General features: G+C 46.6%; 1 protein-coding gene across 5 annotated transcripts in view; it reads right to left on the bottom strand.

Moving 5' to 3' along the window:
* The window catches only part of Epb41l4b (erythrocyte membrane protein band 4.1 like 4B), a 131,049-nt gene that overhangs the window by 61,133 nt on the left and 44,928 nt on the right, over positions 1-24,988 (bottom strand). For all 5 annotated transcript variants that reach the window (XM_076843203.2, XM_076843201.2, XM_076843202.2 and 2 more), the window contains exons 3-14: positions 22,234-22,276; positions 21,329-21,407; positions 19,313-19,357; positions 17,450-17,502; positions 12,594-12,714; positions 11,040-11,127; positions 10,790-10,878; positions 10,421-10,490; positions 10,158-10,327; positions 7,863-7,972; positions 5,909-5,939; positions 2,602-2,635 (exon numbers count right to left, since the gene is read on the bottom strand). In XM_076843203.2, the coding sequence (XP_076699318.2) occupies positions 2,602-2,635; positions 5,909-5,939; positions 7,863-7,972; positions 10,158-10,327; positions 10,421-10,490; positions 10,790-10,878; positions 11,040-11,127; positions 12,594-12,714; positions 17,450-17,502; positions 19,313-19,357; positions 21,329-21,407; positions 22,234-22,276 (933 nt within the window). The remainder of the gene's footprint in view (positions 1-2,601; positions 2,636-5,908; positions 5,940-7,862; positions 7,973-10,157; positions 10,328-10,420; positions 10,491-10,789; positions 10,879-11,039; positions 11,128-12,593; positions 12,715-17,449; positions 17,503-19,312; positions 19,358-21,328; positions 21,408-22,233; positions 22,277-24,988) is intronic.

Here is a 24,988-nt window from a genome sequence, read left to right as displayed (position 1 = left end):
GCCAATGATGTGGAGAGAACAATGTCTAGATAAGTTTCTGTAGATCTGATGCCAACCAAAAACTTCCTGGATGTTACTCCAAGCAGAGAAGGCACAGGGAGGACCCACGCCCGCAGGGGAGTGCCAAGCTGGGCTCCTTTACTTTGTTGATTTTTATTCTTTTCCCGTCCTTCAAACACTGATCACCATCGGTAACCTCTCCCTGCCCCTACAACAGTGGCTCATACCCGACAATCCCACAAGAAAAACGGCCTGAGAATGAGACTCAAGAACCCTAGGAAGGCAGGGAGAGAAGGAAACCAGAATATTTCTACTACCAAGCCCCATTACCATGTTGTTCCCTGAAACTCACGTCCAGGTTCTGCACACTGGGAATGTGGGGTCAAGGATGCAAGTCAATCACCAAAGTCTTATGGGAGACATAACTTGGAAGCCTAGTGCAGATGATATCCACTGAGGTCTCACCCTCACGTAAGGGACTGTTCTCTATGGTAATGAAGGACCCCGAAAAGGAGCGATTAGTATAAAACTCCACTATGAAATTGTTTGTAGAACAGTAGCACCACTTGTGCTACTGACAACCAGACTAGGATCAGGGAACAGCAACCTGGGAGGACAGTGTCCCTGGGGACACTCACACCCACCAGGAGGGAGAGACTCGACCTTCTGTGGTTTGATGTGGTTGCCCCCAGGGGTTCATGGGCTGTCCTGGTCCTCGGTATGATGCTGTATGAGGCCATGGGGGCATTTAAGAGGTGGAGCTTAGTGGGGGGTGATCAGGTGCAGGGGTCGAGGGGGAGGGCATGCTGTCCTTGGAGGAGATTAGGGTAAATATCCTGGGATCCTGGTTAGTTTCCACCGAGAGTGAGTTGTTATTAAAAAAAAAAAAAAAAAAAGCAAGTGCCACCCCCCTTGCCTGGCTCCCTGTCTCCAAGGTGATCTCTTCTACCACACACACTCTTGCCACTGTGGTGCCATCTGCCCTAAGGTCCTCACTGGAACCCAGGAGAAGCCAGTGCCATGCTCTTGATCCTCCAGAACTATGAGCTAAATGTACTTTTTTTTTTTTTATTTATGGAGTACCCAGCATCAGGTATTTTGTTAGAGCAACAGAAAAAAAAAATGTCTAATATAAGGCCTCCAACTAAAAGTCACCAGAGAAGGACGCTGCTTTTGAGCAGAAACCAATGACCACCTGAGAAGCAAGGTACATACCACATCGTCCACCCAGGGTCCCCTGCCTGGATGCTCATTAGTACCACCTCAGGAACTCTGAAACTCTGCCCATGCCTGGTTCCTACCCCTAGAGTTTCAGCTCAATCTTTCCGGGGTGAGGCCCGAGCACTGGTTATTTTTTAAACGCTGGCCAGATTGCTTTAATGTGCAGGAGAATGAGAATCACTAGAGCTGGTGGCTTCCAGCTGAGGAAATCAGGAAGAAGGGGCTCCTGAGCTGCTCTTCAAAACATACGTTTAGTGAACAGGTAGGAGGTAAAGGATTCCAGGCAGACGAGCATGGGCAGAGGAAGAGTGGAAAGGAATTGGGGGTGACAGTTACGCAACTCCCTGTGAGCAGAACTTTTGGGGTAGGATGAGAAGGGGTGAGAAATAAAACGCAGAGAAGTCAGAATCAGGTCACAGCAGGCTACAAATGGCCAGAGAGGGCTTAGGAGGAGGCTGGGCTGTGGACCACATCTTTCAGGCTACCAAGGCTTTCCCGGCGTAGGTGGACAGGCAGGCGGGCAGGCAGCACGGGCCCTGGCTGTCCTGCAGAAGAGCAGAACATCAACTGTGGAAACACACCTGTGCTCCTGAGGGTGAGAGACCAGCACCGTGCTTTACAAAGCAGGTTCTAGAAACCACTGCTCCACAGATGTCGATGGGTTTACCATTAAAAAAAAAGAAAGTCAGTGGAGGCTTTTTTTTTTTAATGGTGAGGGGACCAATTCACAGATGATTTGGTGAAATACTGAGTTATAAAAAAATAATAAGGGGCTGGGGTCGTGGCTTAGCAGCAGAATGCTCGCCTAGCACGTGCGGGGCCCTGGGTTTGATCCTCATCACCACATAAAAATAACTAAATAAAATAAAGGTATTGTGTCCAACTACAACTTTAAAAAGATGTTAAAAATAAAATAAAATGTGCCTTTCTTGTAGGATTTTTCATACTTTTACATCCCAATGGGCACTTAAGATCCCGGAAGGCAAATGAAGGAAGCAACATTTACCAAACATTTGACCAAAGCATCCTCTTCTGGAGGCACGTCTCAAGGGACTCGTGTTCCCCAGGCCTAGGACATGCTTCAACCAGAGGCTGTCTTATTTGAATGTCACTACGAGGTTGCGTTTGACCACCCAGAAACTTAAGCACATGTCCCTGAGGCTTGCCAGCTGCCAAGGTTAAGAAAAACAGGCAGTTCAGACGGCCAGGAGGAAGCAGGGCCAGGAAAGAAGGTTTATCTTACTGTTTCCTCCAAAAAAAAAAAAAAAAAAAAAAAAGGCAGGAAAAAAACTCAACATATTATTTCTTCAAAATCTAATGATATACATAATGATGATAATTACGGCAAATTTAGAAAGATCTTTAAAAGTAGGATCTCACCTGGTAATTATGGACTTCAGGATTTGTTTTAGAGCTAAAAAGAAAAAGGAAAAAGAAACATTGTAACTTTACAGGTTGTAAGGTGGCATTACCGGGGACCTATTTAATCATAAGCCCCTCCTATGTACTCCCTGCTCTGTTAGGAATGTTCACACACTATTTCTTTTTAGTTACTGGATGCTTAAATGAGCATATAATCAGGCAAACCACAGACAGCAACCTTTATCCATCACTTTAGGTAACACTCCAAAATCACCTAAGTATTGCAGACAGGTGATATTCCAAACGCAGCTGCGATAGCGCCTTTTGGTAGCAGAAAGGAGGTCCTTTCAGTTTTGCAAACCAAGTAACTTCAGTTGCCCCCGCAGGCTGCCCTGACCGTCCTGGGTGGCCCCAGGAAGTTACAGCGATGCACAGAGCTGCTTCCACCTGGAGGCACAGTGGCCAGCCACTTGTGGACATCTACCACCACTGGTAGATGGCATTCTGGTGGCAGCCACATGTGGGTCCCTTGCTCTTAGCTAAGCTGCTGCTGATCTGGGCACCACTGCGGAATGCTCATTCCATACAGGCGCTTCTGGGAACTTTGCATCTGTTATTATTTAACCCACCCAGTAGGGCTGTGAGGCCAACTATGTTTCCTTCCACCTCATTTCACAGATAAAGGAACAGTTGCCTAACAGAGAATTAGGAAACCTGCTCAGGGTCACCTGGCTAGTCAGTGGCAGAACCAGGGCTGGACTGAACATGTGCTCAGTCCCAGAGTCTGTCTTCTCTCCACTAAACCAAGCTGGCTCTCAGAGGCCAAAGGAAAAATTTAGAGCTCATGCATCTTATTTTGATGTCATTTTGAATGGAAAGACCCTGAAAGCCTCCCCCTAAACACATACACACAGAGAGAAAAGGCTGGTGTCAAATGCAATGTATTTAAAATGCAAGCTCACAGTCTGCCAGAAACGCAGAAACATGGCACAATCCTTGGATAATCACTGTTGCTAGGGCGGTGTGCTTGAAATCAAGTTTATTGCTTCTCCAACAATGACAGGGAAGGTGTCCTGGCTATGAGTCTTGCCTGGGGTCTAACTGGCTCTGCGTTCCAGTTTTCAGAGAGGACTAGTACACTGAGCTGGGCTCTGGGCCAGATCGCTGTGGGCTGGGCTTCATCAGGCAGGTTAAGTGGTCTGCGAGGGGCTATTTTTCTGGTAGCACCTCTGCAGCCCAGAACATAATTTCATACGTAGCTCCCATAGCAATCCCACTCACCCCGGGATCTCACAGGCTGCGAAGAGCAATTGAACAGCTGTGAACAGCGGTTATTAGCTCATTTGTTCCTAAAGGGTATATTTACTGTGTTGTTTTTTTTTTCTTGGAGGTTTTTTTTTTTTTTTTTTTTTTTATAGTTTGTTTTCATTCCCAATATATAATCTGCACTAGACGCTAAGAGGAAAATGTCACTTTATTAGGGAAATACAAACAAACCATCACCTCCTAAGAGAGCCAAGGAAAGAACGGCTGCAACTCACAGGCCCTGAGAATCAAGAGTGAGACATCAGACAGGCTAAGAAGGGTGCAAGTGTTTTCCAGCTTACTTCCTGCCAGAAAGACTCTATGTACAGGCACACCTACAGACCCTCGCTAACCTGTGCAAGATGCTCCCTCTACCACAGGGAGCCAGGGCCAATGCACAGGGGTTCAATAGAACCCTCGAGCCCTTCACTAGATACTGAGAACAAAATCCAGAGGCAAGAGGCTGCATGCGTGAGCCCCGGCAGAACGCACTGCAAGCATGGCTTGGAGCAGAGCACAGCTCCTAGCTGTGTGATCCCAGGGGTTGGTTCTGTCCTCCAGAACCCAGGGATCCTTGATGGTGCCTTGAAGCTACATAAGGGGAGGAGGCAGATGAGCAGCAGGGCCTGCCCCGTTTCTCCCACTCAGCTTGCTCCAGAGCAGCTGTTTTTGTCTGTTCTGTTCACTGGGCTTCTACCTTGGGCTTTTTCTGGAGTGTATGTGTATGAGGGTGGGGTCCAGAGTCTAAAAGAGTTGGGAAAATGCTGATCTAGCCCCACCTCCTCGATTGCAAATGAGAAAAAGGAGGACCAGAAAGGGGACACCACGGCCCCAGAGCATGAAGTGTGCTGAGAGAGAGGGCTCCTGAGACCTTGGCAGGGCTCTGGCCACTAACCAGGACAGCAGCAACCTGCCCCATCACTGTGCCACATCTGCTCACTGTCCTAGCTGAGAGTTCACTGCAAGTCAAGCCAGGCCCATCTCAAAGGCCGCTCTCCCCAGCAGCCTTGAGACCCGTGGCTGGCAGGCTAACTAAACCGGGCTACCCACCTGTGGCTGGAGCCAGAGCAAGAGTTCAACAACCTGAAACTATGGTTCTCTCCCATGACACCTGTCCCACCAGCAAATCCAAACTCACACAGGAAATTCAGTTGTTTCATAGGAGGAGAAAGACATATGTGCCCGGTAGTTCAGCAGCTCTCACCTGAACTGCACACTAGACTCACCTGGGGAGCACTGAAATACAGGTAGGTTACCTGGCCCAGGGCCTGGCCCAGCCAACAGGTGCCCTTCCAAGCTCACCAGATAATTCCAATACACAGAAAGATCCAAAATACCTGTGTTGGGAAGGGGCTTCAAGCTGGCTGAATTCAGCCTATAGGCTGAATCTGGAGCAGTGTTTGTGAATAACGTTTTATTAGAATGCAGCCATGTCTGGTCACATGGTCATAGCTGCCCCCATGCAGAGCCAGATGGTTGTAACGAGACAGCACACAGTTGGCAGAGTAGAAACCACTTTCTATCTGCCCTTTACAGAAAGTTGTGCTCGAGATTTTCAGTCTTATGCTAATTTTTTTTCCCTGCAGGAATTGCACTGAAGGGGTTAATGTCTCCTACCACGTAGGACTCTCACACCTGCAGGTCACTGAGCAGACCCGACACCTGCTTGGGAGCAGGCCTTCCTTTCCCCATCACTGGCTGCCACACCACCAGCACAGTGTGCCCCACACATGCCTGTCCCTTTTTTGTCCACTGTAATAAAAAAAACAAAGCACAACACCTCTCAAACCGAGAGCACCTGTGTTTTCCAGAAAAACAAACTGTCTTGGAACATTCCAACATGTACTTATTGAAAACCAGGAGGATGGGACAGCCAGGCAGCAGAAAAAGGAAAAAAAAAAAAAAAAATTAACAGGTGACTCACTGTGATTTAATTGTTGTTTTAAGGGGAAAGTCAGTATCGCAAATAAACACAATACACAGGGAGCAGAGCTATGCTCGAGGTGGGGAGCTCACTTACCAGAGCTGAGCAGCAATCACCGGGTTGCTTGCTGGAAAGGAAAAACTAAGTTATGACATCTTAGAGAGCTTTACAACTTCACCAGGCACAGACAGGCACTGCCCGGCAGACAGACTTCTCTGGTCACAGGCTGGTCCCCAGCCCTGTCCAAGTCACAGGCACTGTGGCTATTTCTCCTTCCCAGAGGGTTTGAGCCACCCCTCTCTTCAATGCACTCTGCCCCTCCCTTCCGTGCCTGCAGCAGCCCTTCCCTGAGCAGGTTCCCAGGGCTGGGCAAGCTGCAATGTGGACACCAAACAGCCCAGGAGCTCAGGGTTTTGAGACAGAGACAAGAAGCCACAGAGAAGTAAAATCAGCACAAGGAGATAAAGGAGGAAATTCCAGAGGTATCCGCACTTGAAACCAGGGCAGACTTTTCTGACTGGGGTGGGGTCAGAGTCCACATGATATGGACACAGGGCCTGAGTTGGAGCTTATTCATCTACATTCTATTTTCTTCCAATTTTGCTTTAAGAAGGATAGATACGGCTCTGGCTAGGGGGGAAAAAATGTCTGTAAAATAAAGGGGGGAGAAAAAGAGCTGGAGACCAGGAAGGAGAGTGGGAGGTGATCACAGGACCAGGATTCTGGAAGAGCTCCAGGCCATCTGGTGGGGTCAAGACAGCCACACCAGGACTCAAGGCTTGTTCCTTTTGTGCACACACAAAGGGACAGGGACCTCACTACTGTCTCAAATAAGTAATTTTTATCTTAGGAAAATTCTGCTGCTTTTGACAACTGTGACCCAATGAATCACACATGCAGACATGATCCTGCTCGTGCAGGTAGCAGCAGCCCTCGGGGCTGCGAACTCTCCCTCCCGACCTCAGACACTCCGCAGTTGCTACAATCACTCTGTGTTAACTCATAACCCTTCTCTGGACATGCTCCCATCCTCTGGCCTTTCTAGAAAGTGAAGCCATGTTCTCTGGGTGATGGGCATTTTTGTTCCACTAAAACAGCTGAGAATGACTGAGAGTTTGTGGCTGCCATGATTACTGTGATGTTGGTTCATACAGGAAGGAGATGGAAGGAAGGTGGAGTAACGAAAGTTAAAGATTCCAGAAGGGGCAAGTAGAGAAGCTGGGCTCCCTGGAGGCCCACTAAGTCCTGAGCTGTGGAAGAGAAACACACAGAATGGCCACAACGGGTAAAGGGTAGAGAGAAGGGGTGGGGCTGAGAGTGCCGAGGCCCTGCTGCTTTAAAAGAGCCACCGCTGAGCACTGACTTGGGTGTCCCTGATGGAGGAGCAATCAGTGGGGAGGAAGGAGCTATTAGATAGGCGGTGAAGCCTGGCTCAAACAGAATAAGCTGGCTTGCTCGTTCACTGACTGAGCACCTCCTGGTTCCTGGCCTCATGCGGGTGTGAGCCACAGCAGTAAGGGACAGACAAGGTTCAGGTGGGGGGGTCTAGGGAGGGGAAGAGGCAGCATCCCAGGACCTGGCTACATTCAAGGATAGGGTGGGCCTGGACTGACTGCAGGCACCTGAGCCAAGTCCTCTCCAAGTTCTGCATCTACTCCATGCAGTTAAATTTTGGTTAATAAAAGCCTGGTATCCCCACCAAACATGACAAGATGGTGGCGAGAAGGGACACAGCACCTTTTTATAAACAAGACAGGTGTTCACCTGTCATACTGCTGAGGTCCCAGGTCTAAAAGAAGCAGAGAGGCACACAAAAAGAATGATGGACCTGGGGGAGAGCAAGTGGGCATGTGCAAGGGGGTGGCTAAAGACTGCAGGACAGCAGAAGCCCTGACCCCACCCAGAGAACGGCCCGGGACCTCTTTGAAAGGTTTAAGGATAACAGAGCAGAACTGCAGCAAGTTCCTCTCAGGCTGCTGGAGCCAGCTCCTCAGGGCTTGACCCACTGAGCTGTGCTGTAAAATGCCAAGACAGAATAAAATTGCAGAACCTTTGAAGGTGGAATGTCTCCGGGATGGATAGCGTTTACTGGGCTTCCTCTCGAAGGTGCTGGTTCTTCGTAAACGGGCGCCGTGCGTAGCTTGATACTCCGTCCGCCCACTGGGAATGAACATTTGTTTACATGTTACCATTATCAGAATCTCAGCACACCATACACACTTGGAAGTGAGTTTGTATATTCAAGGGCACCACTATACTTTCCTGGGAAAGACACACTAAGTTTCAGCTTTCTATTTGGAAACAAAATCACATTTGCCAAATCCAGGCTGTGTGACAGGGGAAGGCATCTCTATCAAAAGACAAAACCTGCAATTTAAGTACCAGCCACTTGGCTGCACAAACCAAGCAGGTCTGAGTACCTGGAACACTGGCTAAGAGAATGTTGATTAGCACACAAAATACCCTTTCAATGGAACACGCTGTGTAGACATTTAACTCATCTTTTAGAAGGCTGTTGCCAATGACCCCTTCACTGCGCCTCGGCTTCTCTTGCCATGCCACGGGAAACAGTATTTATCTCACCAGGGCTTTCTGGGATTTGATGACTTTGGCTGCAGCTTCCAGGAGGGATAGCTGTACTCTGCTGATCTACCATCACGGCTTCATTCCAGCTGCTACTGGTTTATGACTTATCAGATGGAAGGAGACACACACCACCTGCTCTGCGTGTCTCCAAGGGGCAACCTCATCTCAAAGCTTCCCTTCCTTCTACAGTTCTCCTTGAAAACCAGAGGACACTAGGTACAGGACAAATTCTGGGGGAGTTTCCTCCCAGGAGGGAGCAAGCCTGCTTGGCAACCACCCCCGCTCCTCACTGCCCTCCCCACCCCCCACCCCAGCAGACCCCGGAGCGGCTCTGCGGAGCCTCTGCCATCCGACATTTCCATCCTCCAAGAGCCCTGTGATTCGATTCTTTCTCAAAAGGACTTGGTCTTTTTATTTTTTTACCCTCCTCTTGGAGCATTTAAAAATACATTCAAACAAAATAATTCTTTAAACAGAAGTGCACAGCCGTTTCCTTGCACAGTAGATAAATCTGAAATGAGCAAATCTTTTGGCATTTTAAACAGAGTTCAGGGACATGCCACGTGTGGGTAGAGGTTATGAAACCATGTGAAGTTTTATATCTCATCACTGAGGTTCTCAGACCTACACATGTGTCTCAAAAGTCAACCCTGGGAGCACATTGAAAGTGCACATTCCAAGGCCTCACACAGAGGTGTGCACGCTCACAGGCTGACAACAAAGGTCTTAAGGCCATACATTCTCCTTTTTAACAAACCTCAGGGGGTTTTCATGCACTTAGAGAAAGACATGGTCTTAGAATCATAAGTAAAAATATATCAGAATAAGCTCTCTATTTCTTCAGGCTCTTGTCAGATTCTAATATTTACTGAGACGACCCTAGGGGAGATGGAGACACACACATACAGACATCTGCTTTCATTCTTAATCATAACTAAATTTCTTGACATTGGCAGGGGAAAGAAAGATTGCTACTAGGGATTGGAGATATAAGAACTGCATTGTCAGGTAGAGAGTCTGCACTACCGTGTTTGTGTGAGAGTTTGAGTCCTGGTTTCATTGTCTAAAAACTGGGGATAGCCAATCTGCCTCATTATTAAGGCTGCTGCAATGAGTAAGTGTGGATACATGAAGAGTTCTAGCATAGTGCTGTCCAAAAGAACTGTGAACAATGATGCTATGCCCAGTCAGCCCTGCCCAATAAGTAGCCACTATTGCCATAAGGCTATCAAGCACCTCACATGTGGCTGGTGAGGCCAAGGAACTACACTTTAAAGTTTATTAACTATCCATTAATTGAAATAGCCCCACGTAGCTAGTGGCGACTATACTGGACAGCGTAGCTCTAATTGCAGGCCAGCTACGAATAATTTTGTTACTACAGGTCGAGCATCCCTAATTCAAAAATCCAAAGTGCTCCCAAATTCCCCCCCAACTTTCTGGGTGTTGAGACTCAAATATTTGCAAAATCAAATAGGCAAATATTCCAAATTCTGAAAAGCTCCAAAATCTACCTTTCTGGTCCCAAGCATTTTTTTTTTCTTTCTTTTTTACCCCAAGCATTTTGGATAAGGGATCTTCAACCTGCTTTAGTTCCATTTTATCAATGAGGCCAAAAGAGCTTAAGTGGCTCACCTGATGGTCAGAGCTTAGGAAGGAAGTGGAGATGGGACCTACGATAACCCAAATTGCTGGGTTCACAAAGGAAAGCAGCTGCCTTCCTTTGAAACACCTCACCCACATCACAAGGCGGCCCCACCTGAACCTGAAGCGGGAGCCCAGCCTGATGAAGTCTGATCTGGCGGACTTGCTGTTTCCCGGCGTGCGCAGGCGGAAGAAGGCGTGGTGCTCCACAGCACACTTCCACAGATGCTTGCAGGTCCGGGCACTGTCCAACCGGAACACAAAGGTGTGCTCTTGCTCACGGCCCTGAGAGAGCAAGCACAGGGTCCCGGTGGGGCATCTGTCACATCAAAGCAGGGCTGTTCACAGCAAGGAAGACCGACGGGGAGCAAGGCCTACCTGGTCGTCATCCTCCACCACCACGAGTGTCAGTTTGCTCTTTTTAAAATCCATTTTGGTAATTTTAGGCCTGATCAGAGAGAAAGCATTTTAAAAAAGCAGAGTCTGCGGTAAAATGATCTACACATCAAACAGCAGTTTCCTTTCTACTTTTAAAGCTTAGATTGGCTAAGAAAAAAAAATCATTCATTCATTTACATGTGATTATCCAGAGGTTTCAGGATCATTGCCACACCCCCACAATGAGAAAAGGATGGTGTGATTTTAAAAACAAATCTGGGTGTTGTATATCCCTCCATAATCATCCATCACAAAGACTCCACCACAAAATAGGAAAAGACATTTTAATATTAGACAAAACTAAATTACCAAAAGAATAAGCCTATTTTGTTAGCTCCTTCAAAGATTAATATGCCTGTCGGGGTCAGTCCAAGAGAATATTCACAGCCATCTCTTCCCTACAAACAAACGAAGTGACAATCGGTAGAGGGTTCTAACAGGTCGTCACAGAGCAGAATGCAAAAACAGTTCCCTCACCACAAGTTATTTTTGTTGACACACCGTTTACATACTTTTCAGTAACAGCAAGAGCAAACGACTCAAACGCGGCAGTCCTTACCCTGACAATGTGCATGTCTACCCCATACATTTCCAGCCACTTCGCTTTATTCAGATAGGAGAGTTCCGCCTGGGCAGGGCTCTTTCCCCTTAGAAAAACCAACAGAAACACACGTAAACGGGGACTCGCACACCCACAGGGTTCTGGAGGGCACTCCACACTGTGCAAGGTCATGCAGCAATGACAGCAAGGGGCGGGGGGCGCCAGTTCTACTGACTGAAAAGATCTCCAAGAACATACTGTCACTGAATAGGAAGATCAAAGGACAGTGCTTATAAGGGGGTCACTTTAGAAAACAGGATCACAGTTTTGTTTTGGGTTTTTTTTTTTTTTTGGTGTAGAAATATATATTTAAACACAAAGGAAAAGGGTGGGAAGGACACACAACAGGCTGCTGCCAAGGGCTTCCTGCAGGGCAGGAGGCTGTACGGGTGTGTGAGGGGGTGGGTGGTGAGAGGACTCCAGAGCCACACAGTTCTAACCTGCGTCAATGATACAATGAGATTGCACTCATGTCACCTTCCATTACCAACAACAATAAAGTCACCAGGCTTTTCATGAGGGGCTACATACAGGAGGCCATGCTAAGTTTCAGGTCTGAGAGCAACAGGGTGGTATGGGGGGAAGCAGGGATGGTGGGGAGGAAGGGAGGACCCCAGGGAAATGACTGAGTGGGGTTCAACCATGTTGGATCAGGGCAGGGGCTGCCGGGGAGGAACCAAAGACATAAATGACACGGCCGGCTTTAGGTGTGAGGCCACACTTCCTGAAATACTACACAGCACAGCACACAGTCTCAACTGCGGGGACTCCTACATGACGGGACTACAAGACTGGACTACAAGACTGGACACTGCTCATCTGAAACACGCAAGGTCGGAAGGGTTTCCGACCTCAGACATGTGCTTGCATATAGGTGAGGAGATATCTTGGGGAGAGGACCCAAGTCTAGACGTGAAGTTTATTTATGTCTCATATACGTACTATGCACATAGCCTGAAGGTCATTTCAAACACTGTTTTTATGGTTCCTGCGTTTTGACTGTGCCCTGTCCCATGAAGTCAGGTGTGGAATTTTTCCAAGGTGGCATGTAGGTGATCAAAAAGTTTCCTAGTTGGGTCTTTCAGAGTAGGGATGCTCCACTCGCGTTTTTAAGAGGTTTGCTCTAGAAGGTTCAGGTCAGGGTCACCAGTGACCAGTGAGAGTGTGTGGGGGGCATTGCCATCTTGCTGGGCACACTTGGGGTGCTGCCAGGATGGTGGTGGCGCTCTTGGCAACAACAAGCAAATCTCTACTTCAGAGGGAGAAAGAGACTATGGTTTGGTTCTTGCTGCATCTCTCTCAGAAAACAGATGACACGGGGGCCCCTGGGAACACAGGTGTGGAGGAAGCACAGCAGAGGAGGAGCTGCTTGCTGTCTCATGGCCATCAACCAAGCAAGTCTACAGTGGACAAGAGAGTCCCACCACACACACACACACACACACACACACACACACACACAGGACAAGATGAATAAACAGATTAGAATGCTAGAGGGGCGCATCAAGGTACCTGCACTCTTTCCATCTCTGGAAGATATCAAATTCCATCGCTTCTGTCTGATTTGGAATGAACCGAAACTCAGACACAAGCTCTGGTGTGTGTTCCGGAAGTTCGCACTCCCCAAGCTCTGCTGCAAGGTTCATAAAAGGGAGGAAAAGAGGAGACAGTGAATACTTCCAGTTATTGCTGCAGCCAAGTCCAAAGGCATTTTGCATGATTACGAAGCACAAGTACCCCCTGAAGTATAGCTCTCTCCTTTCAGGAGGACTGAGGCCTCACTTGGTAGTCATATGTACACTCAAAATCCCCAAGAATCATTCCGATGCCCTCCCCATTGGGTGATACACCATCATCTTGGTTATTACTCTTTTCCCTGACTATTTCTCCCATCCAGGGAGGCCCTGATTGCATTTTCCCTGAGAAGTGGCAGAGCCCCGCATTTGCAATAAAAGCCAGTTGTAGGGAATGAGGATCTGGCCAGCAATATCCACGGCACAAGGTGCTTGTTAAGGGCAGGTGAGAGCAGCGCTTCAGGGCCTGCAGTGCTGGAGAGAACGGATCAAGAATTTGGTACAAACAGAAACCGAGGGAGAAAACAAGGAGGGAAGCGGGGAGGGAGAGGCGGCGCGATGGCTGCAGAGCAACTGCAGCAAAGTGGGCAGAACCTGGGGGGGAGGCGGCTGTGCAGAAAGGGAAGCAGCAGAGGCAGCAAGGCCAGTAGAAAGCCCAAAGCGTGCTGCATGGTCCTTGCTCTTGCCACAGAATGGAGGCCCCGAGGACACAGGTGGCTTTGTCCCTCCAGGCATAAATGAGAAAGTCACCTCTCCCCACCCAGCCTCTGCAGACCCCAGAATAAAAAGGACTCTTTCAGTTTCCTCCAATTCCTGGCAACACAGATTATGGTCCACAGACCAGCGGCACAGCCCGTTTGTGTGAAATGCACACCCCCAGGCCCCACCCCAAAACAACCCAGGCAAAGCCCGCCTTGTCCCAAGAGGCCTAGAGGACCGATGCACACTTCCCTTGGCAAAGTACTGATCTCTAACAGTTTTGGAACTTGAAGGTGCGTCAGAATTGCCTGGTGAGCTCATAAAACCTACACTGCTGGGCCTCACACCCAGAGTTTCTGTAGTTCTGGAAGGAGGCCCAGAATCTGCATTTCCCAGGTGATGTTCTTGAGAACCTCTGCTTCACACACCAACTTCACCAACAGACCAAAGCAGGCCTAGGTGCCCGAACAGTCCAGGGACAGCAACTCACTTCGTACCCAGCAATCCTGTCCATCACCTGTTAGGCCACGCCCAGACAGCATGGGCTTCTGAGAGCCCAATCCCACATTCTCTCTTCCAGGGAGGGACTCCAGCTGCCTTTCAGAGTAGAAAAAAATACTCTTGTCTACACCGAGGAAGCAGTGATTCCAAACTCAGATGGACAATGAGGGGCTTGTGCAAGATGATGCATGGGCCAGGGCCGAAGGAAGGTCCCCCTCCTGCTGCCCCTCACCTGCACACTAGGGCCATGGCCCAGGAGAGTCTTAGTCAAGGAGTGCAGCCCTTGGTACCTTGGGCAAAGGCACAGATGAAGACTGCTCTGGAAACACTATTTGCCCCAAAGGGTAGAGCTTGGTTCCCCACCGCTGGGGAAAGCTTGGTTCCCCACTGACCTCTGTCCAAGAGGCTGCTATGAAACCAGGTCCCTGGACATCCAGAGGGGCTGTGTGGTCTAGAAAGACTCCCTCGTCATCAACCGCCCTTTCCTGCCTACTGGCCAACGTGAGGCAACAGAGCCCTGCGTCTAGTGGTACTGCAGATGGGATGGGACTAACTATGCTACTGACATCACTGAGCATCAGAGAGAAGCCAATGACAAGGTCTCCCTGCTGTGCTCAGACTAGGCATGGGGCCAGCATCCGACCTCACCCTTATTGCACTATAGGAGGCCTGAGCGCTTGGTGCTATTTGGAGGTAGCATGTTCGCCTTTCAAGAATCTGGTAGAACTTGACACCTCACTAGGCTCCAGCCTCTGCAGCGAGCCTCCAACTCTAAGAAGGGTGGAGCGTCATGGGCACAGTCCAGACATAGGAGAGCTTGAATCCCAAATCCACCATGTACTAGCTATGTGACCTCGGGCAAGTCACTTAACCTCTCTGGGTCTCTGAGCCTTAACTAAAAAATGGGAATTGTTCCAATAAGAACCAGGAAAGACCACAGGCAAACAAAAAATGACTGTCTTATTCATCTTCCTCCATTCCTTTTTGTTGTTGTTGTTCCTTTTACTTGGATCAATTTTCAAGTCTACCACAAAATTATTCCCCAAGGAGCACAAGCCTCCGTGCAGGGCCACTGTATCACAACTCAGGAGGTACCACTGATACAAGGACAATGGTGGCAAGACATGTCTTCAAAGCTCACACAGGGGAGGAAACACAACCCTTCATTTGACTCAGACCCACGGAGTCGCTTGAGTGATCAGAGCCCAGGGCAAATTGCTAGGCTGAAGCAGTCAGCAGGCTTCAGCATTTACCAGGAGATGGGGTGGGGGAGAGGCTCGGGGACAGACGTGACAAGGGCTTTCCCGTGTGTGTCTACATCTTCCAAGTCTTTTTACTTGAAACTGACAGAATGATTGCATCTTAAATTATACTAATGTTATGGCTCCAGCTCAAATGGGTGATCTTTCCAAGAAAGGCTCACGGGCAGCTGATCTTCCGTCTGCCTCTGCTGGGGGCAAGGCAGAGGGTTCAGCTGGAGCCAGACTCCTCCGAGTGTTGTGCTGCCTCCATCAGAGGTGGGAGCATGGTGCTGCTGTGAGTGTGCCCAGGCCTCTAATCATTCAGGACAGTATGCAAGCCGCAACATCGTGCCAATGGCCTGAGGAGAAAACCTGCAGGCCTGACATGATGCTTTCATTTCACCAACAACACCCTGACACCTCCTGCTGGGCTGCCGAGCCGATGGGAGAGCTCAGCTTTCAGGGGAAAGAAGGCCACAGGCTACGCTGGTGAAGTCTGTCCCTGGCCAGGGCTGACAGGCTGTTGACACTCCCCAAGCCACACACATCCTGTGGCGGTCTCCGTGGACCTGATCCATCATGGCAATGAATGACACTATTGTCACCTCTACTACCAGTGCCGGCAGACCACACGGGAGGTACCCCTTCAAAATGGGGTCTCTCCAGCTGTGTCCCTTCAAATCATTCTGCACTTAGTATCTGTCCACCATATGTCAAGCCCCATTAGAAGTAGGACTTGAGGTGACCCAAGAACAGCGCTTCCTACCTTTGAGTGTAAACACGGCAAAATGCACTAAAAATACAGAGTAAAGGGCTGGGGTTGTGGCTGGGTGGCAGAGCGATCACCTAACATGCTTGATGCACTGGGTTTGATCCTCAGCACCATGTAAAAATAAAATAAAGGTACTGTGTCCACCTACAACTAAAAATATATATATTTAAAAAAAAATTTTAAAAATACAGAGTAAAAAACATACAGGACTGATCAGACTTACATTTCTTAAAAATCCACTCAAAACTCATAGAAACTCTGGTGACCTGTGGGTGGCCGGACAGGGGGTTATTTTCTTTTTTACCTGCCTTTTAATAAGCATGTACTAATTTTATAATTTAAAAAAAAAAAAAAAAAACTTCTTGGATTAACTTTTAAAAATTGGTAGAACACAAAAGTGGGAAGCCAAATCTTGTTATGGTATTCACAAATACTAATTATGAATGAACACATCATAATTCATCCTCCAATAGAAGCCCACAAACACACTGATCAACGAGTCCACGGCATATGTCTATCTGATGTGCTAATGAAATCCCCCACATATGCAGCTACACATTAGTCTTCTCTTAATTAGCGCTAGGGATTTTAGCAAGTGCTTCTTAGGCATTTTAAACCATGATCTGCCAATGCACCCCAGGGATGAACAGCCCATGCTGACAATCTAGCAGGCAAACGTCTTGCTGTTCAGTTCTGCCCATGTGCCAATGACCTGCAGCAACGCTTCTAGCCTGACCTGTGCAGGAGCCACATTCAGACTCGGAGACACTGCTGCTGCTTCCGGCACCTCTAGGCCCAGGGGTCCTATGCAGGCTGTCTCCTCCACGGGAGCCTAGCTCTTCCTCAACTGCTCACCACTGCCGCCGCCCACCCTAGGAAGCAGCCTGTGACTCAGCTCTCTGATTTCTCTCTCAACACCCAAGTCTAATCACCAGGTCTGCCTTTCTGTACTATCAAGGCTGGCTTTTGGGGTACACGCATAACCACCGGCCCTATTCATCTCCCTATTACAGTAGCACCCCTCACTGCATCTCAGCCATGGTCTTGGTCCCACTCCAACCCCTCTCTCCTATAGCCAGCAGGGCATGCAGTTCATGCTTTTTAAGTGGGGTCTGAGGCCATCCTGACCCCTCTCTGCCATATCATTCAACTCTCGCTACTTCCTCACTGGGCTGTTGCTGCTTCTTCTTCTTTTTTTTTTTTTTTTTTTGTGAGGGTGCTGGGGATGGATCCCAGGCTCGTGTGCATGCTAGGGACACGCTCTACCACTGAGCTACACCCCAGCCCCTCTCTGCACTTTGTTTCGTGCCTTGGTTCCTTGAGTCATCTCCCTCTCCACGTGACCCTGTGGCCCTGCCTCTTCTGAGTGTCCCATGTGTCTTTGCTCCTGGTGGAACCATTCTGTCCCCTGCATCTGCCTCCCTCACTGGACTGCAAGCTACCTGGGGACAGAGACCATGTCATATTCATTTACATCCTGGGACAAAGTAGAGCACTGGACCTAGCACACAACAGACACTCGTTTGTTGAAATGAAAAGTAATAACATTAAAATGCTAATTACTAATAAAGATTAATGTACCTTGCAGACAGAGGGCAGCTAATTCCACAGCCGTTTCATAGGGGCATTTCAATCTTGAAAAAAAAAAAAAGAAAGAAAAGAAATCAATTCTAAATATGAAGCTACATACCCGTAACTACATAAAATTCTGGGAAAGCCATTCTTCAAAAAGCAGTGATATCTAGGCAATGATTTTTGTTCTCAGTTTATATTTTTGCTCTCTGTATTAAAGAATGCAAACTGACTTAAACTACAAAGTTCCCAAAGTCAGTTCTCATCATATGGTAAAATAACCCATTCTAGGTCTACTTTTCATCAATCACATGGGCAACTTGACTGAATTTGGCCAGAATGGGGAAGTTTGGAAAAATGAATGAAAAGCCTCTCCTTTGCTTTATTATTTTAAAATTTATTTTGTCGTATCAATAAAGTACATGCATCTTTTCAAGCTGTCTTAAATCTTTCTTGAAACAAGGTTGCAGAGTTAACAGTAAACACAGACACCATATCTAATTAATACTGGGTGCACTCAGCTAGATTCTAGCCAGGATAACTGAGGCACAGCCACAGAAAAGTGTTAATGCCAATCTGGCAATCTCATTCATACTTATAATTTCAAAGTTAGTTAGAAAAATAATAATGACATACATTGGTATAGCACTTCATAGTTTTTGAAGCCTTTTCATGTACATTATTTGAGCTGGTCAATGCATCAAGTTTGTAAACCCTGGGTATGACCAGTGTTCCCCATCTCCCATTTCACATATCAGGAAGTAAGCATTCAAGAGTCTTGCCCAAGGTCATCCAACCAGGACTAGAACCTCGTCCTGCTTTGAAGTATAGCAAATCAGGCAGAAGTGCATGCAAACTGCAAAGTACTGTACAAATGCAGGGTGCTGCCATTAATATTTTTCTAAACTAAAGACAATTTCTACAGTCACAAGGCCTTAAGTATAAGGAGCACGGTATGGAGAAAGAGATAAAAATACACACACACTCATAACACTTATGCCAACCAAAGGTCTGTATTGCATGGCTGAATAAGGCAAATGTATACACTGTACAATCAACTCATTCTACAGAGGATATTTCATTGAAATTTTTATAGTGCATATTCTATTGAGTTTGCAAATTCCAAAATTACATTTTAAATTTCCTTTGGCTTACATTCAGAATCAGAATGGACTCTTGTCAGTAACATCAGGTATTACTTCTCAGACTCAATACAGCCTTAGTTTTTCATGTAATAGAAAATATTTAATACCTATGCTGAAAAATGACATTGTAAAAGCTATGACTGTTGAAATATCTTATCTTTAAAATAAACCAATATTGCATGCGAAATCAACCACTTCAAACTAATGCTTCTTGTGCTCAGTAATCATTGTGCATAGCCAGAAGCCTAGTATTTAAAAATCATTTTTAAGATGGAAAAGGAAATGAGATGAGATGGCTAAGCCTCTTTCTATCCAAATCAGAACTCAACCTCTTTCCATGACTTCAGCGTGGATGGTGATGAATGAAACTTTTGACTACCCAAATACTTGTACGTGTATACATACTAATAACGTATCTTGCTTGCAAATACGACAAAAAGCCATTATGAATGGGCAGTGATGTGATCAGGGAGTGAATTATTCCCAAATACACATCACTTAAGATATTAAATGCTCTTGGAAATGCTTCAAGCCATATAGTAATCATTTAAAATAAGATGATAATGACAGTGATACAAGTATTAGACTCACTTTACAATGCCTGGTGCACTTTTTTTTTTTTTGAATTTTGAAAAGGGAACAAGGGTAAAAGAGTTAAAACAGTGAAATATTTTGAAATACATCATGATCTATCCTGGGTGAAGAGTTAGAACAAAAGCATACTTACTTTCCAGAGAGAATGTCATGCCTGAGTTGTAAAACAAACAGGTACCTGACAAACATATACAAAAGTCAACAGAGGGTAACTCTTTCCCAGCCACCTCCAATCCCCAGCTTCCCATCATAGATCCCACCCTGCACACAGCCTGGGGTTTTGCATTGTCCAAAGGGAGTCCAGATGAAATGAGAACTTGGGTGGAAGCATTTCCTCCTGGCTCCATGAAGACATCCCAGAACCTAACTAGGTAGTGCATGTAGGGAGTCCACAAGATACTTGTGGGGTGGAATATGGAACAGTGGGCCGTCCCATGAGGCCTCCACAACCCCTCTGATGCTCGAGAAAGGAGCCAAACAGGCCCATGGAACTCGGTACACAGGCACGCGATGTGTCCACTAACACAGGCAGGGGGAGCCACTGGATTAGGCCTGGGCCAACTCCACCTGGCAGATTCCAGAATCACGTCAACAAGTTTGCAGCTGACTGGATTCTGTGATCAACAGCATGAGCTTTGCTTCCTGATGCAGTCTAAAAAACAGGCACACAAACTACACTCACCCACATACATGTGAGCACACACACACACAAGAAAGATCCTGGAATTGGACTGCAATGGGTTACAGGGAGAACAAAAAATTAGGAGGAAGGCAGCAATAACACAGGTGAGGCTTACTTAGGTTAAAAAAAAAAAAAAAAAGATGCAATGGCTTAAGTAGGTTTTGTTTTGTTTTTACCAGGAGGATGTGGGCATCAGTACCACTTGCAGCGCTTTGTAAAAACCAAAGCTGCCCACGCTCTACTCCATACCTATGGAGTCAGGAATCCTACATGCAAGAGTGGTCCCCAGGAATCTGATTTGTTCAAAAGCCTCCCAGGTGTTTCTGATTCACACAGGCTGGCTTAAAAACCACTGGCTTTGGTGACAGCGAGAAGCAGCATGTTTCACAAAGAGCTCTGAGGAGGAACAAAACTCCAGTAATTTAATTTGTATGAACCTTGGAAACAATGCGGGCTGTCACTTTCTGTGGAATGAATATAGGACAATGTGGGTGACCCAGAAATCAAGTGGTGGGGAAGGAACGACTGCAGGTTCTAGTACATTCCAGGATGTTCCTGCTTCCCAACAGGTGCTTGACCATCATCGACTTCACCTGTGAAATTCTGGACACCAGCTGGGTATTCATATCAAGGGAAGACACCACGCACGCTGACATGGTCAGAACTTCCAATTCCCCTGGGAAAACCTAACTTCACAAGTTCAGTTGGCCCATCCAGTGGGGCAATGGTGACCACTGGTCAGTCTTTAAAGCCCTACTTAGGAAGTCATCTCCATGCTCCTGGCCATCACTGTGGACCACCCAGCTGCATATGTGTCACCACTACAATCCATCACCTAAGAAACAGGGACAAAGAGTCTCTGGGATATCAAAAGCAGAAGGCTGTCGGAGAATTTCACCAAGGGAAGGTTAACTGGCGGGGAACACCCACTATGTACGTTCTCTTGGCTTCTACGCTGCTCCTGAAGTCCAAGAGATAGACACGCACAGGCAGACACAACACATAAGAACTCAGTGGGGCTGAAGGGTGACATGAAAGGATTCTAAGAACTCTGCCATAATTAGGGCAGGAGGCTTTAAAGGGAATTAGCCTTTACTGTGACCATCAAGGGACTATTTTGCAGCCCCTTAAAAACAAAAAGGCAATTCTGGACTGAGAAGCATTCTCCCAGTATCTGCTCTCCCTTTTTGTCACTGAGACAGAAATAAAATTCCATAGAACAACAATTCGCTTTACCCATGGCCTGAGGAAACGAATAAGTCTAATTTCTATTAACAAAAAAAATATCAAATGAAGCAAAGTTGTGGATTTTCAACAGAACACAGAAACCCAGGGGAAAATGCTAATAACCCATGCTCAGAAGTACAGAAAGTGGATGGAAAGAGAGGCACACCCATGACTCAGAAGACCTACAAGTTCTACGTGAGGCCAGCGTCACGGGGCAGAACCTTCTGCATTATGTCCTACCTTGTAAACTCTTCTCGAAGATTGTTCGGTTCTGAGGAATAGTATTTAACTCGAAAGTGCAATGCATAAGCAGGTCCAACTAAACATTTGGAGACGGAGGGTTGAAGATGTTTTCCCCACAGAATGGAAAAAAAGAAAAACACGTTAAATCTACAGCACATTCGCCACTCCACGTGGAGGGCACAACTGGGCACACAACACCAGTACATTCTTTTCAATCCCAGTCTGGAAAGCCAAAATGGCCTTCCATGTTGCCTAGGATAGTTTAGCTGGTAACCTCATTCTGGCAGAAAACCAGAAGGCTCCAGACGAATTACACAGAGTTGGCATTTTACTTTTACCTCTGATACCGAGAGGCTCCAAACTGATAGCCTACGTTTCTACAAAGTACAAAGTGGGCTAAAGGAAAGTGTTCTGCTGTCTGAAAATAAAGAAATACCTTATAGCATTTTTAAGAGATTAAAGATTTCTTTAAATGCCCCAAGCATAAACGGCATAGAGAAATGGGTACCACACCTGTAAAGGAGTGAGCTGGACCCCACTCCCCAAGAGCCCACCCACTCGCCCAGCCTGCTTTATAACTCATTAGGAAGTGAATCTAGCAGGTGCAATGTCACATTTCTGAACAGCACATTAGTCAGTTCTCACTGGCAGAGGTGTCTGATTTCAAATGAGAACATAGCTGGGTTTTAAACATTCACTAAAAATTCAAATTCAAATGTTAAGCTCTCATCTTTGGCCGGCTTTAAGAAACTAAGAATCATCCATTTAAAATCCATTCTTTAAAAAAAAAAAAAAAAAGGCTTCCCAGTTACAATGAATACTTAAGACCCTCAAAACTTTGGCAAAGGAATTTATCCACAAATTAAAGGAATACACAAGAAGGCTAAATTCTGTTTACTTACTTTTCATCTGCTTTTTTATGGGTTTGGAATGATCCAGCCAGTGCTGAAAGAAAAGAAAAGGTTTTCATTTAGGAGCAGTTCATCGGCAGGGTTATAAGCTCTCCTGGTTACCCCCCATTACAAACCTGGCAGTTCTACCCTCCCAAACCAGGGGCTCCGTCAGGCCATGAGTTCTTTGGTGGGGATCTACAATCTGTTTGATGTGGAATTGAGAACTTTGCACTTGTGCACCCAAGGGCATTATTCAGTAAGGAAGCTCACAGTTTTCATAAGCCTTTCAAAGAGGTACTGGAAGCACTTAGAACCCCTTACTTAACTGATCTGTAAAGTCCCTTCGAATGCAAGGAACCACCAACTGACTGCCTTTTCCTTGAGTTTTTCACGTTATCGTCTTCTCCAATAATTCCATGTATCCGTTAATCTAGAGAAAAGTACAAGCTACAATGCAGATAATCCCCCTTCATACCTCAGCCTTGGAGTTCTGTCACCCTAAACTTTGAAATTAGAGAACCAAAGTTCACAGTCTCTTTATTCTTTGGCCAGGAAAACAACCCACACCACAGATGGAAAGACAGGCAGGAATCTGCCTAAGATGATTTTGCTGGGGCCAATAACCGAAATTCCACTTCTCGTTTTTTACCAGAAGAACTACTTCAATCTCATCTAAAGACTGCAAAACCATTTTCTTCAAATAAAGGTGTCTCTATAATGGCAAAGTTGAGGATACAACAGTTCTGAGGAAGCTCAGCGGCCTCCCAAGGAAAGCTATGTTTAGGAACATTATACAGATGTTCCTCATCTTATGATGGGCAGTGCCTGGATAAATTCATTGTAAACTGAAAACACTGTAGGTTGAAACTGCATTTAATAATCCAACCTCCTGCACATCAGAGCTTAGCAACGCAGCACGCTCTCGACTGACTATCGGTTGTTTACTCTTGTGATCGTGTGGTTGCCTGGGAGCCGAGGCTTGCTGCCACTGCCCAGGACCTGGAGAGATTACTGTTATCGAGTATCGTTAGCCCCATGAAAGCTCAACATCCGAAAGTGGAGGTACAGTTTCTACTGAAGGCATATCGCTTTCACACCCTCCTGACAGTGACCCGTCGCTGGTCAGGGACCATCTGTACTGTGAGCCCCTTGGAACACAGCCCCTGGAGACCAAGGACCCTGCACCCCATCATTTGTGTGTACCTCCTGAGACAGGCACAGGTGTGGTCCTAGGCACGCCATTATTAGATTGAGAAATAAATACAGGTTAAGTATGATTTATTTTTTAAGTGAGGCAAGCTAGGGATGTAACCCATCACTTTTAAGCAAATTCAACACACATTGGAACCTCACTGTTAGAAAATCAGTTGGAGTGACACAGCCGGAGTGGGTTTCTCGCCAGCTCTTCAGAACCAGAGGCCATTCTGCTGACAGCCAGGAATTTTCAGAAGCAATCTAAGCTCTGTATATTCTAATAATGAGAAAGGGCGGGGCTAAATGAGTCCAGGGTACTCTACCCCTAACCACAGAGCCCCTTATGACTGTGTGGGAGGAGGGGCGAGGAAACACAAAAGCAAATAACAGATGAATTATAATACAATAAGCCTGAGAGCAGCAGCAGAACGTGGGCTTTTGTCATCTCCACTCCCAGCTAGGCAAGTGTGTAATAAAAGAAGCAGATCACCGCAGCAGGATGCATATCTCAAAGGCTCATGTAAAGGACGCTTTATCTCATTGTTAAAAGCTCTGAATTGGAAATGACCTAAATGTCCATCAACAAAGGCGGATTAAAAAATGGCTCATCCATGTAATGAAATACTATTTAAAACTGACGTAGGCCTATATTTATTGATAGGTGGCAAGAGAGCCATAGCACAATGTTAGATGAGGGAGAAAATCAGGTTGGTTCAATTTATGTGAAATTATTATTTTCTGTCGAGATATATCCAGAAGGATAGGGGTTGTTTTTGGATAGTAGGGCTGTGAATGTCATTTACTTCTCTCTCTCTAATTTAATGAGATGATTATTTGCAGGGGATGGGCTGGTTTGTCACTTCTATATTCACTTATCATTTGCCCACCTGGCAGTTTTTGACAATGTATTTGCCTCATGAGCATTAGATATCACTGCTATCCTCAAGCAGGCTGATAACCCCACCCTTTGCTCTGGGAAGACAGATTGGATATAAGCATATTTACTTGCCAGGCACGTAATCCCAGTGACTCAGGAGGCTGAGGCAGGAGGATGGCAAGTTCATAGCCAGCCTCAGCAATTTAGCAAGGCTCTAAGCACCTTTGAGACCCTGTCTCAAAATTTTAAAAACAAAAATAAAAAGGGCTGTGGATGTGGCTCAGTGATTAAGTACCCCAGAGTTCGATTCCCTATACTAAAAAAAAAAAAAAAAAAGAAAGAAAGAAAAGCGTATTTACTCTCCAGCTATGTATCATGCTGATGGCTATGACTAAATCTGTGCTTCAATGAATTCACCATTACCATGTAAAGAAAGTTCTCCCTGCAACCAGACTGCCTCAGCAGCCCCATGGCTCACAGCTCAGAGGAGTTTGTTCCCTTTCCTTCCTTCCTTTCTCAAATCTCCTTACCGTTAATGCTGAATAGACCACACTGACACCCACCTTTCCTCTCCCCTGTCAAACTCTAATCTCCACCCAAGTCCAATCCATGTGGCTTCTTTGGCAGAGGTTCTCAACGCCGGCTGTGTATGCCAATCATCAGAGAAACTTTCAAGAAGTCAACTTCCGGATC

This window comes from Callospermophilus lateralis, chromosome 2 (assembly GCF_048772815.1).
Source record: "Callospermophilus lateralis isolate mCalLat2 chromosome 2, mCalLat2.hap1, whole genome shotgun sequence".
NCBI classification, from domain to species: Eukaryota; Metazoa; Chordata; class Mammalia; order Rodentia; family Sciuridae; genus Callospermophilus; species Callospermophilus lateralis.
Note: the sequence above shows the minus strand (reverse complement) of the source record. Positions and strands in the feature narration are given on the sequence as shown.